The sequence below is a fragment of the Triturus cristatus genome, chromosome 2_1, assembly GCF_964204655.1.
Source record: "Triturus cristatus chromosome 2_1, aTriCri1.1, whole genome shotgun sequence".
Lineage (NCBI taxonomy): Eukaryota > Metazoa > Chordata > Amphibia > Caudata > Salamandridae > Triturus > Triturus cristatus.
In genome coordinates, this window is record NC_140581.1 from 530,119,959 (window position 1) to 530,133,786 (window position 13,828).

The 13,828-nt window shown below is 42.3% G+C and overlaps 1 protein-coding gene across 1 annotated transcript in view; it reads right to left on the bottom strand.

Moving 5' to 3' along the window:
* EDIL3 (EGF like and discoidin domains 3) overlaps positions 1-13,828 on the bottom strand; it is a 1,529,327-nt gene that overhangs the window by 733,109 nt on the left and 782,390 nt on the right. The window contains exon 6 of the mRNA XM_085632425.1: positions 7,845-7,958. Within this exon, the coding sequence (XP_085488551.1) occupies positions 7,845-7,958 (114 nt within the window). The remainder of the gene's footprint in view (positions 1-7,844; positions 7,959-13,828) is intronic.

Here is a 13,828-nt window from a genome sequence, read left to right on the forward strand (position 1 = left end):
GGCGACTGTAGTTGATGAGTTGTCTACGAACACGGCGAGATCTTTGATATTGGTGGCTGGAGAGATGTTGTCGATCCGGAATATGGTTTTGCAGAATCGCCTTGCTTTAGATGTGTTGTTAGCAAAAGAAGGCGGAGTCTGCAAATTATTGAAAGTTCAGGAATGCTGCACGTATATTCCAGACAACTCGAAGGAGATAGGGAAGTACATAGACAACATAACGACTATTCACAAGGAGATTACGGATCTGACGGAGGTGAATGTGTGGGAGAAGATTGGATTAGGATTTGGAAGAGTGGGAACTTGGTTTGCGAATCTGGGAAGGGGATTTCTAGGTTCAGTGTTGAAACCAATTATTATTGCCGTGGTTTGTGTGATCTGTTTGTGGGGATGTGTGAAGGCATGGAAGTGGTATCAAGGAGGCAAGGTTGAAAGAGCTCTAAAGGCAAACGAGAGGAGGTTGGCAAAGCTCCAGGAGCAGCAATATGAGAGTCTTAAGAAACTGGAGGGAGTCCGACATGGAAATGTTATGACTAGCACGGTTTAAATCATGTTCTGAAGAAGGAAATCTAATGGTGTGATGACGGATGTCATCAAAGGGGGGAACTGATGTAGCGTTTAAAAGTTTGAGAATTGTAGGGGTGCGTTATATTCATTGTTAGTCGGCACCCGCATATAACCAAATGTGTACTCAGGGATTTCGTGTGCAATGTATTACAACCGTATAACCTATATCGATTTTAAGTAGAAGTGCTAGCTATGTACAAGCACATGGTAAACGTATTAGAGAAATGTATAGTGTTTAGCTACGGGAAAGGCAATGTGGTGTTAGAAATGTGTACCCCAGACTTCGTGTCTGTAGTTTGTTTAGGTTGACCACACATGAAAGAAAGACGTAAATGTCAATACTGTGATTTAAAACTGCTTGTGTAACCGAAGTAGTGGCCAGAATTCGCATATATGGTTGAGGCGAAAGGCCTGGTATTTTCTTATGTTAGCCAAGGGCAATAGGCCAAAAAGGATTTATTCCAGTAGAGGTTTTAGGCTGTAGTAAATTGCAACTTAAAAGATGTGAAGAATGTCTGCTTTGCATGATCTCACCCCAGGTGCAAGGACAGTTGCTCGTTAGTAGAGAAGCTCTTTGTTCGTAATTTGAATTATGTAGAGAAAGCCAGACATGGGAGTGTATTGGAATGTGCCAATCGTAACTCCTAGTGCGGATGGTGTCTGGGACTCAAGGCCAAGCGATGGACGATGGAACTGGACAGCGATCTGTGGAAAAGTACTGAAAGACGACCCCGGAAGGAGAGGAGGCGCAAAGGGCGTGTTCGGAGACTTGGGGTACTGTATTAGGGACAGCGCCCCGAGGGTGGAGGCAGAGCAGAGCGGGGCAGCCCAAAGCAGAGGACGGCTAGGCGAAGGGTAGAGGGGGCAACTTAGACCAAGCTCTCCAAGTGAGGACTTCTTAGGAAGTTTCGCTCTGACACCTTTTATTCTGATGAGGGTCTCAAGGGATTGCTATGTAGGGATGTCACCTAGTACAGAGTAGGGACAGAGATGGTATGGTTCAGTGTCCCTAGTATCGACATTTGCTTGGTAGTATTCTACCTCATGCTTTTAGAGATTGTACTTTTAGTTATTTTTAGCCGTATGCGGGTTCTTCGTAGAGTAGCATTTGTTTTAGTGCCTATGTACTTGTTGTGCCTCGTGTTGAGGACTTTGTATCTCCAAATCTTTATGTTGATAATAAAAACCAGAGAGCCAAGAGATTAAGTTTCGAGTCTTTGATTATGGAAAATTGCAGACTGTAATTGTGATAACGGTGATTTTCCCTCCATGCTATTAGGCAAGTAAAAAGTTCCATCTGACCAGAGTGGGTTCCAGTAGATAATTGCGAGATACTAAAATAGGCCGGAGCACTTTCATTGTAGATTGAAAGGGCATTTTTTATTTTTTGCAGAGTTTTATATAGCGCGAACTTGACCCGAATCCAATCAGGTATCAGAGCGCTTTACATGGCACCAGTTACGTGAGGACACACATTCATTTTTTATTCTTTTTTGGTTTTGGTAGGCACACGGAGATTAAGTGATTTGCCCAGAATCACAGGATGTCTTAGCATCGTTACCGAGACTCGAACCCAGTTCCTCCAGGTCTGAGGTCGAGAGCCCTAACCGTTAGGCCAACTCCTTTCTGTAGGACTGTTCTTTCTCTTCATGGTGAGGAGGTTTCTAGGTCAGTCCTGCCCTTTTTCTGCTCCTAATGCTGCTCCAGGAAGGTTAATGACCATCATAGATCTCATAGTTCATTATTCTCATATTGTTGGTGGCCATGCTTGGAGCTAGCCAAGTGCTATCTACTGTGAGAAGGATAATTTTACACTAAGGCTGTGTCTGGAGGGCAATCTGTGAAGGATACTTGAAAGAGAACCAGTCCAAACCAGTTCTCCATAACATACACAGCCATATCACCTACTGATAGAATGTGCTTTCTCTGGCTTATATACATTTATTTTGCTTTCACAACGTGTACCTCCGTTCCCTTTTCAATCAGCAGAAGAATTGAATATAGATTTTCATGGGCTTGTGGTAGAGTTTATAGAAACCTCATGAGGCCTGCCTCACATGTGCACAAATCAGATCATTGCGTAGACGCACAACCTTGCAGGCTTTCTAAATAAAACATCAAACACAATTTCTGCCTATTTGCCGACTTGCAGGTAAAGCAAGAGTGACCACAGGAGTCATCGTTGTGGGGGCAGGATGGTGGAAGCTGGTTCTGAAGTATCCTCCATATTCCACATCGGAAACATACTTTGCAGTGAGCACGGAAAATTGAGCAAGTGCTGCAGACGAAGTGTTGGATACCGTATTATGGAGTGAAGACGCCATCCCTTTTTATTGGTAGGGGATTACAGCATCCAGCAGGCTTGGGACTCAGGAGGCGGCCCTTCAATTACCTGCAACTGACAGAATCATGCAAAGCACTTTAAAATCCATCACGGAGTCCCGCAGAGTGGGACGCACCCAGGCAAACCCCGGGCCAAAGGCGGGACCTTCCCACGCCATCAGCGTCAGTAAAAGGCTGGGCGGGGCCACCGCCCCTTAAGACCTATATGTCAAAATTGATCGTCTTTGTTGCAAGCTGACTTTGGGTTGTCTGTACTCCTATCGTGGAAATTGTCTATTACAAAATAACTATTCTGATTTTAGCTCGCTGGCCTAACTTACTGACTTTTTACTCTTTTTGTTGTTTTTTAACACACATTTTTTTATACATCATGGGGAAAAGGAAAGCTCTTGGAAGCCCTCCAGATAATGCAAACAGCAAAAGGTTGTCAGACATCCTGCCGAAAACTGCGTAATTGAGGAGATAGACAACCTTATTGAGGAGGTAGAAACAATACTCAAGGGGAGAAGTTAGACTTCCCCCGCCCTCCATTAAAGATTGAAGGAATATTAAAAAACAGGCCACAAGACGGAGCCCTCAAACGATGATGTAAATAAAAATATCAGTGCTGTGACTGACAATTCAAAACAGGAGTCTGATCAAAGGGGGACCCAGCCTGATGACATAGCCCACAGGGTGGGGAGGAGATATGAGGAACAACATGTCAGTAAAATGTTACTGTCATCCCTGAGGTACCATGCACTAACCACTGTGAACCTTTGACTAGGGCTGGGATTATGGATCAACCAATTGATGCAGCCCAGGAAATTCTATCATCCACTACTTGGAAGGACCGTGAGCAGGGTGGGGTTTCCAGGCCGTTAGAATCTTAATACTACGAATGGGGAGTGGAATGAGGAACTTGAAACAACAGGCTTCCCTACTAAATGATAAGGTTGAGAGATTGAAGAAGGAGCTATGCTGTACAAAAAACTGAACCTATAGGAAAGGTATGAGTAAGAGCTGTGTGGGTATGGGAGCAAGAGTAAGGGGCTGTAAAAGTAGTGCGCTAGAGATAAGGACGGAACACTGCCACATAATACATTGGGGGGAGGTAAGCAATATTGTAGAGCTCATGAATCCTGCAAATGCATCTTAGATAACTCTCCATGAAGAGTATCAGCAGTGGGAGGATGGAATGTACCGAGAGGAAGCATCACTTTGCGATGCCCAGGAAGTGGTTCAGCAGGCTTGAGGCAACAGGGAGGTCCAAGGGAGTCGGGATCCTGCCGAATAAGGAGAGGTAGCTCCCCACTGAGGTGTGTCCCATTGAGGAATATGCTAGAAGGATGTTTATGACCAATGTCCCTAGGTTGCAAATAGGAACAAGAGAAGACAGTGAGTCATTAAAAAATAAAGTTATCCACTGGATAAAGAATAGCAGTCACTGCTTCTCAGTGATTGGTTCAGATTTGGTAGTGATGAAGCACTGTTCCATGCAGGATGAGAAGTTTGATTATATAGTTATGGAACTAAGTAAAGAGGAATATGCCCAGTGGCTAATAAGTCTAAATCTACACACCTCCCCAACTAAGGGCTCCTTGCCACTTTTGATATTTATTTAGTCCCCCCACAGAATACCTCAAAAGTAGTGCTCATATATCCATCGAAACTGTACTGGCCACAAAGAGAGAAGGGTATACAAGGGGATCATCAGCGCTAAATAAGATGTTGCTGACCTTGAAGAAACTGATTGATTGCAAGAGCTCTGGGTCTACAACAATAGCAACGTACCAAATTTCCCCCCTATATCAAGAAACAATAGTATCTACAAATATAACTATGTAGGAAGGTTAGATACGCAATCGGGGGTACTGCTCCCATAATTACTGTAGAAAGCTAAATGAACACATTCTCTGATAGGCACTCGATTACTACTACACAGATGCATTTAGGACTGGTTGATGAGGGGGAGGCAACAATACATTAGGGAGGAATGTCCTCAAAATTAATACCTGTTCAGCAAATAGGGAGCAGACCACAATTCAAATTGCTTTGCTGGAATATAGCAGGCCCTGGTACATGTAGTACAACTTTACTGGGGACTTACGAGTAAATGAAATATGCCACTTGGGTATAAGTCAATCTAGCATATTTTAGAGAGTGAGAGAGCTCAAGCACTTTAGCAATGTTTAACAGTGATAAATTGCCCACAGTCATAAGGACAAAAAAACATACATTCAGCAAAATGAAGAAGGAGAGGCATAAACTTTGGGGTAAGACCACCCTAAGGCTGACAGATCTAACACCCTCTAACATATGTGAAACATTCACTATAAAACCATGTGTTTTGTGGCATATCTTTGATGCATAATGTGCCAATGTTCAAGAGGTTACTCAGTCTTTCCATCATAACATAATACTTAGTTTAGGTACCGCTTTCACATTAAACAAATGATTAATGGAGTCTTAAATAGTTACACCAACATGGACCCCTTCTTCGCCACTTAGAATATTACAATAACTTGGACCCATAGGGGCTACAGAAATACACACTAAATTAATCACCAACATGAGTGAGTACTAAAGAACTACAAAAGGTGCATAAGAGCAGGGAGCACATGAATCCATGGGTACGTGCTACATCACTTCGGAGAGTAAGGAAATCGATAGTCAGGCCCGTCATCTCACATTAGACTCATTTCTGAGATATACTCCTCTCTCATTAGATTTATTCTATGATATACTCACCTCCCTCTAGGCTCTTCATTTGAATATACTCAATTGTCATTAGGCTCTTCTCTAATATATACTCTGCCTTCTCTAAGCTCATCTTTCAGGTATGCTTACATTTCCCTTGATTTATCTCTCCTACATACGCACCTTTCATTAGACACATCTCTCGGATATGCTCAACTCTCACTAGACACATGTCTCGGATATACTCAACTCTCATTAAACATATGTGTTGGATATACTCAACTCTCACTAGGGTCATCTCTAAGATATACTCAACTAGCCCCAGGCTCATCACTCAAATATACTCAACTCATCTTTCAAATATACTCAACTCATAAGATTCATCGGCATCAACAGATGTGAAAATCTTGCCTAAAGTGTCCAGGAAAAAATCATCTGCCTAGAAGCATTGTTCCCATTAAATTGGCTTTGCAGAGACACAGATATTATACATTGTTGTTGGAACGCTCTGTTAAATAAAGCAACAACAAAACCAGTGACAAATACAACACCGCCTGCCTGGCCACCTTGTAAAAACTGCAATTGACAGAGAGATATGGCGGGTCTTTGCCACTCTTCTTTCACTGCAGAACCGATGCCCCTTCTGCTGCAGAGAGCTCATTTTTATTTATAAGATAGTTGATGAAAGCATAGGGTGAGCACTTTTGGGCAGCTATGGTATTAAATAATTAATTGAAAACTGCACACAGTAGTAGCGTAATGAAATATTCAGTGAATGAATTGTTCTGGGAGAAATACGTATTTGAAAAACCTTTTCCACAAACTATTGTTACCAGTATCATGGCGTGCAAGATACGGATGCCAGAACGCTTCCTGAAGTCATGGGGATATACCTAAGTGAACTTAAAAACAAAACAAGGAGTCAGAGGAGAGAACACGTTCCAAATGTATTCCCAATTCACTATCCGTGACTGCTTTTCCATACTGCCAGGAGTGTACGGCAACCATGGACACAATGGGGGGGTATTTACTTGTCTCGAAGGAGTGCCTGGCGACGGAATGGACGCTAAAGAAAACCAATGAGCAGCGTGAATCAATCATGAGGTCAGAAAATCACAGGGAACCCCAGGCCAGCTTCAGTAGCAGAGCCGAGATTGACAGGCGGGTGTGGGCCACGACATGCAAGAGTGAAATGACCATTCCACGACAGAGGTGGGCTGGCAAGGCTTGGACCAGGCGACGTGAGCCCTTCGTGACCCGGTCAGGGTGCAAGAGACATCTAAAACATTATGTGACAGGCCTAAGTAACGGGAGATTGAGGTGAATATACCTTACTTGTGCAACAGAAGAAATGTAAGGTCTAGACTGCCGGAGTAAAGATGCGATCGAGCAGTAAGCTCTAAATAGATCTGCTATCATAAGTGCTTATGGTAATTTAACTCAATATTATTTTACAAAGTATTGCACGACACATGCATGCCAAGAAATTGTTTTTTCATTAACCTAATTTGTGCAGGCAAGCCCAAAAAACAGGTTCCTTCAATGTGGGTGTTATTTTCTGTGTAAAATATAAACCCCGTTTTTTACCATCTCTAATAAAAATGGAATCAAACCAAGTGCACCAAATAAACTACCAATCATCGCTTTCTGCAACTGCGGCTGTTTGGAGTGACATGAATTCACTTTATTGGCCATGTGTGGTTACCAGTCCACAAGGTTGTCTTGGAAAGTAAACATATACATCACACGAGCAATGCACGCACGCGCCCAGGAGTCAGCTCAAGGCGTCACAGCAGAGCCCCGGATCACCTCACCCCTGTCAGGGGGCTCGTGATAGAGACTGCAGCAGCCGCGCTCCTTTAACGCGTCCAAACATAAACCAAATATATGAGCATGAATGATGAAAAGCGCGGCTCTCGGAAGCTGATACAATAAATATGGGGAAAAGCAATCACCGAGTGTGACAACTGCTGAGGACAGCGACGCTCATCCGGCCTCACCCATATCTCTGCCTTGAATTTCCCTGCAGCTTCCGAGATTGCTGCTTGGTCTGCAGCTCTGCACGACATTGCTAGGAAATGTCATTATTGCCACAGTGCTTTTGTCCAAGACTTTCCTAACTCTATCAACTTCTTTTTTAGGCAAAAACCACCCCTTCTAGGTGCAGTATTGTCCGTGCATTACATTTCTCCTACGAACACGTGCATTTGGGTCAAAGAAAAAAAATACCCAGTTACAAACAAATATGTACTCACTGTACTGGCAGTTCCTTCCCATGAACTCTCCCGGACATTCACAGGAATAGTTGGCGACGCGATCCGTGCAGATGCCCCCGTTCTTGCAGGGCTCGGTCTCGCATTCATTTACATCTGGGGAGAAGGTAAAACTGGATGAACATTGAGATCAACAATGTGGGGTCCTGCATGTATATAAAATGGACATGTTCCTAGTGACCGCCGGGAAGTGTCATTTAAGGAAAATCCATAGTCACTTCTTGTTCATTGCTACGTATAGTCAGATAATTTAACAAAAAACCTAAACGCTCTAAAAGAATTCACTTAAAATCGGATTTTTTAAAACTTTTATTCATGAAATCAAAGCTCATGTCTTCGCTTACACTTGGTATGACGTGCTCCACACGGAATTGTCTGCATGTAAAATTGCCTCCCACACTCGCTGCAGGGCACAATACATGGAGCACCAATCTAGGTCAGCATTAGCCATGTCATTGGAGCATACATGTTTACTTATTTCCCAAGATGTTTGGTCTATTGCTCTACAACTTTATTGGGTTATCAGAGGAATTTAATATGAATGAAAAACCTTTGAGGAAATCAAAGAAATTCTCGGATGGATGGAAAGACAGGCTAGTACTGTTTCCATTAGAACACGCTGTGAATCTTGTAGATAAATTCGATATCCTGACAAAAAGTTTTAGGCATATGTGAGCAATTGCAGCATACAAAGCAGTTGCAAAGTCCCATACAACACATAGCTACTCAGTGTGGAATAGAATGGAACCAAACATGCTTACAGGTCCTGGAATCTGAAGATAAATCACAAAAGGCCCGATTTATATGTTGGTCATAAGTATTCTCTGTCGCAATGGCGAAAGAGTATCCTATCCTGCAACATAATGGTCCAACTGACAGATTTAGAAGCGGGTGAACCCTTTGTGTAACTATGGCAAAAACTACTCCGTCTTCATCATGGCTACACCCCTCAAACGGCCCAACTGAGTAAGGGCCGTCCGAGTCTGGCCGCTATGTGCACACACCTAATTTAGACAGGCGGACATACAGGTCGGTTTTCAGTGTCCGTTACTGTTAGGAAAACCCAGGTGATAAGAGGCAGTGAAACACTCCCATGGTGAGGGAAGTTTGTTTTTTTATTTCCCAAAAGAAGATCCCCAAAATATTTTGAGCAGCCGCGTGTCAAATTTATAGAAGCATTGACTGGAACTGCCGTAACAGTTGTGCCTATTAATGCTTTTGAAATGACTGCCAGCTTGGTGGTTATTTCTACATTTAGCAAGCAGAGTACCCCTGGCCTGGTGAACCTTAAGTCCTCTGTCAGGCTGACAGAGAATTCTCTGTCCGCCAAAACTTGAATCAGTGCCCAAACCTTTTTATAAACTGGCTACATTTCTCTCAATGATCAGCTATACATGGTCAGCTACACTATTCCATTAGAACAACAAAGTGGAGGCCAAATTCTATGTTCACTAGTTAGCCCATGATTTGTATTAAGGTCAATAACACATTCATGCAGTTACACACATCTACTTCAAAGCTTGGTACATAAACCTAAATGAATATTTTCAAGGAAAACATAGGTCAGTACTTGTAATGTGACTTTAAAATGATGTGAGACGCTATTAAAGATGAACGTACACAAACACATTTATCTAATGAAACTGTGTATTTTCCCACACTTTAAGATGTGTGAGGTCTTGAGAAGGAGTGATGAACTTGAGAATCTGGTATGTAACCAGTGGTGGTCCGTGCAGGTACATGCTATGGGGCGGTGGGGCAGGTGGAGTGGAAGTCGTCAGACGACAAAATAGGAAAAATTTAATAAATCCTAATACGTCGTCTGTCAACATCCCCCCACCCTGCCCCACCCCACCGCGCCACCGCACTTACCTACACGGACCAATGCCGTATGCAACTTTACAAAAGGAACAAATGATGGACGGAATGCTGAACAATGCAAACATTCACCCCCAGTCACAAAGATCTGGGTTTAATCCATCGCTCTTTTGCTCACTACGCCACTCCCGTTTGGACCCGGCCATATGCAAATCAGTCTTTATTGGCCTTATGGGAACAGTCCAGCCCGGACTGCCAAGCCAGGTCCGCCTTGGACTGGAAACAAGCATCCTGGGACCGGTTTCAGGGCATCACCCCTCATCAGCCAGGCTAGCTTGAATCCAGTGGCGCAGTAAGCATGGAACACAAGCATTTCCCCAGGAGGCCGGAAGGGTGGGGGATGGCTTTTGTTACTGGGGGCCAGTTTTGTAGCAGTACAGCAGTTTTTAAAGCACTGCAGAGTTCCTTGTATATCCAACAGTTTTCAGGCAGCAATAAAAGTGGCAAGATAACTCTGGTGATTAATGTACCTGTTGGAGAGAGATCTGAGTTTTGTCTTGTAGCAGTTTTGACTCAGTTTAGGTAGCACAGAGGCTTAATATACCTGCTACAAAGAGCATATACTACGCAGATCAAAAAACAGTATTTTATGTGCATAGATCAGAGGGTTACTGTTTTTTTGGCAGAGTTTATTTTGTTACTGTGCAGTTCATAAATTACAATCATAATCTAGATAAGAAAGTTGTGTTTTTTCAGCCCAGTCTTTCCTTAACCTAATTTTGCTGTAAAGGGTTTGTTTGGGTAGAAATACATTCTTATTAGTAAATTCAACCCTGATCACTGTATTATGTTCTGAATCCTGAGTGTGTGCTTCTCCAGACCAAGCACTCTAAAAATATACCTATCAGTATGGATGACATGTGAATCCTACACCTTGTAGTCCCCTTTGTCTTATGTAACATTTGCTATACACTGAGTTACACACTTATGATTCATTGTCAATGAGTGTGTGATGTAAAATAGTCCGACCCCCTACACTGATATGAGAGGCGCTATAAAACAAATGAAATCAATGTGAGAGAGGGGCTATGGAGAGATGAGAGGTACTGTTGGAGGGTGATGGTGAGGGAATCATTGAAGAGTCCCAATTAAAATTGCTCTATTCTGGTGCACTGTAAGGTCATCATTTACCACGCTTTAAAAAGGAATACAATAGAATACACGATGAGAAATGTGTTGTAGAATGCACAGTTTTTGCAATTTTGTCCAAAATTTTCTTCGGGGAGAACAACCCCCCCCCCAGGCCCCTTGTAGTAGTCAGGCTCACTCGCTGCACTTGCTCGCTATGCACCGTATGGGGGCAGGTCTGACCAAATTTGCCAAGACTGCTTTGGGTTCCCAGTCCAGCCCTGTAGCTGCTTGGCTGATGACACATTTTGGAGTCTAAATTTGCCCTTCTTATAGTCCATTTCCGGACACCAAATGTGATTGCTGGGGTTCTGCTTCCTTTGAAATGTATACTTTTCTCTTGCTTCTTCCTCATTGTTGAAGCTTTGTGATGGAGGTCTCCGTGGGCGGGCGTTGCTGTAGTGTGCAGTGCGGATCTTGCATTGCCTGTCGTAACTGGTAGTCACTGTAGTGCAAAGGGCAGGTCTTCACCGGAGCTTTATGTTAGACTTAATACTGATGGACACTTTTTTGTGCGCATTCTGTGTTGACCTTGGTTTGTTGCTTATGTACTTTAGGTCCAATAATGCATCTGAGAACTAGAAAATTGCAATATCTCTACCGAACCGTTTCTATAAATAAAGCATTATGATCAATGGAAGTCGAAACATAAAGTGACATTTGCAAGCATTTTACCTGATGTTTTGAAATAGTTATGCTGTTCTATTCATCAAGTGTTTACCCCTTCACCATTTTTATTGTTTAAGCATTGAGCACATTTGCAGCAGACACATAATTTTACTCGTTCCGATGAACGTGTTTGGCACAATTGCTGACCTGACTCTCTTCGAATAAATAACTTGAACTGTGTTGAATTTGAACGAGACAAAATAAACAGGTTTGAGTCTGCCTGTATTCCATCATGAGCTACACTCGATATGTGGTTTATCTAAAGCTTAAGTGGTCGATATGGTGTTATATGCTGGTTGCCTGCTATTTTCTATCTCATGCTATTTAGTCCTTCACCATATTAAACAAGGTGAATTATTTTATTTCATTTGTGATTTGTCGCTGCTAAAATCGATCTTCCCATTTTTGCCGAAACAGAACTAAGGATTGCTTGTACAAAAAGAACCAATAGCGTTATTCACTGCTAAGACCATTTACCACAAAAATAGAGCAAAAAAGCACAGCTCTTGTAAAGGTGTAAACAGTGCTAAATGGATGGTGTACGTTTAGCTTATTAGTGATTTCTCCCCTCCATGCAAATTGTCAGAGTGAAATGCCCAAGGAGTCACTGTCTTGGGTAACCAAGGCAAGCTTGCACACTTAAGTGTCTTTCTGGCACATGGGAATTTTACTTCTTAGACCTTGAAGCCTATACTTACAACATTATTCTCTGCAACTAAATGCAATGATTTTCTCCCTCAAACTTGGAGACTCCAACTTGGGTAGAAAATAAATGACATACTCGGCTGGTCAGTGCTTAAAAATGATTTTCCCAACATTCAGGCTTACAGTTCAGTCTAGTGTGTCATACACTCAGGGCCAGATGTCAACCGTTTTTTGCTGTCGCAAACGGGAAATTGGCCCGTTTGTGACTGCAAAATAGGTCTGGCCCATGTACAAACCATGTTTAGTGAGTGGGTAGCTATTACTGACTCGCAAAATAGGGTTTGCGACTCGCTATTTAAAAGGGGCGTGCCAAGTGCATCCCTTCCTAATAGCGAGTTCCAATGGTATGTACCATTGTTTTGTAACCACAATTGCGGTCGCAAAACACTCACAGTTTACCACCTACTTCAAGAACATGGTAAGCCACTCGCAAACAGGAAGGGGTACCAAGGGGTCTCTTACCCCGTTTTGACTGACATTCAAAATAGTTTTTAAGAGCAGGCAGTGGTCCCACGGACCACTGCCTACTCTTAGAAAACAAAACAGTAACATTTCATATTTTTCTTTTTTTAACTGCAAATGGACTGCGTAAAAAAAACAGATTTATTTAAAAAGCAGTCACAGACATGGTGGTCTGCTGACTACAATCCCTGGGAGTGCTAGCTGTTGCAAATGGGGTTCTAAATTGCACCTGCCTCATAAATATTAATGAGGCAGGCAATTTGCGACCCCATTAGGAATCGTAAACAGTGTCTGAGACACTGTTGTACATTCCTATTTGCAAGTCACAAATTGCGAGTCGCAAAATGATGCAATTTGTGACTCGCAAATTGGTAGCATTGTACATCTGGCCCTGGGTGTACAGTGAAGCTAGGATGAAATTCAAGGCGAAGTTTCAAACCTTGAGTTGTGCTCCAATATGTAAAATGTGTTCTGCTTATCAAAGAAAAGGGTAGAAAAGAGTATTTTCTACATAGGTCGAGTCTTCGGACGATCATGATTGTGTAATTTTGAAGTATACATAATACATACCCACCTTACCAAGGGTATATGTTTTTAACCATCTTAATTTTTGTCTTGCCTTGTGACAGATGAAAGTTCTACCAGTTCAAGAGTATCAATACTTAATCTAAATTTGATCTAGCCTGAACTGAAAATAATCTGTGCTTTTAAATTGTTTTTGCTAATTTCAAAGGATTATTAAAATTACTTTGAACGAAAATAAAATAGCTTGGGAAAGACAATTGAATATTTTTGAAGCCACCTATCATGCCACATGAGTAGAGCTAAGTAAACAAGTTCAAATCTAGGCGAAATATATTCCATAAAGATAAAAACAATATAAAACTTTGAAACCAGCAAAAGCTATTCAAGTTGAATCTTACTGAAGGCTCACTTTGTTAGTGATGCAGAACAATGCAAGGGAGTCTAAAACAAGCTTTTTCCTTAAACTTCAACAGATGCAACCTGGAAGTGTGAACTTCATAGGATTTGTTTGGTCCTAAATCAGGAAAAAATAGGTCTCAACGTGACATTTATAATTTACTTTACTCATTTCTGTATTTAAATGTTTCTTGAACAAATGG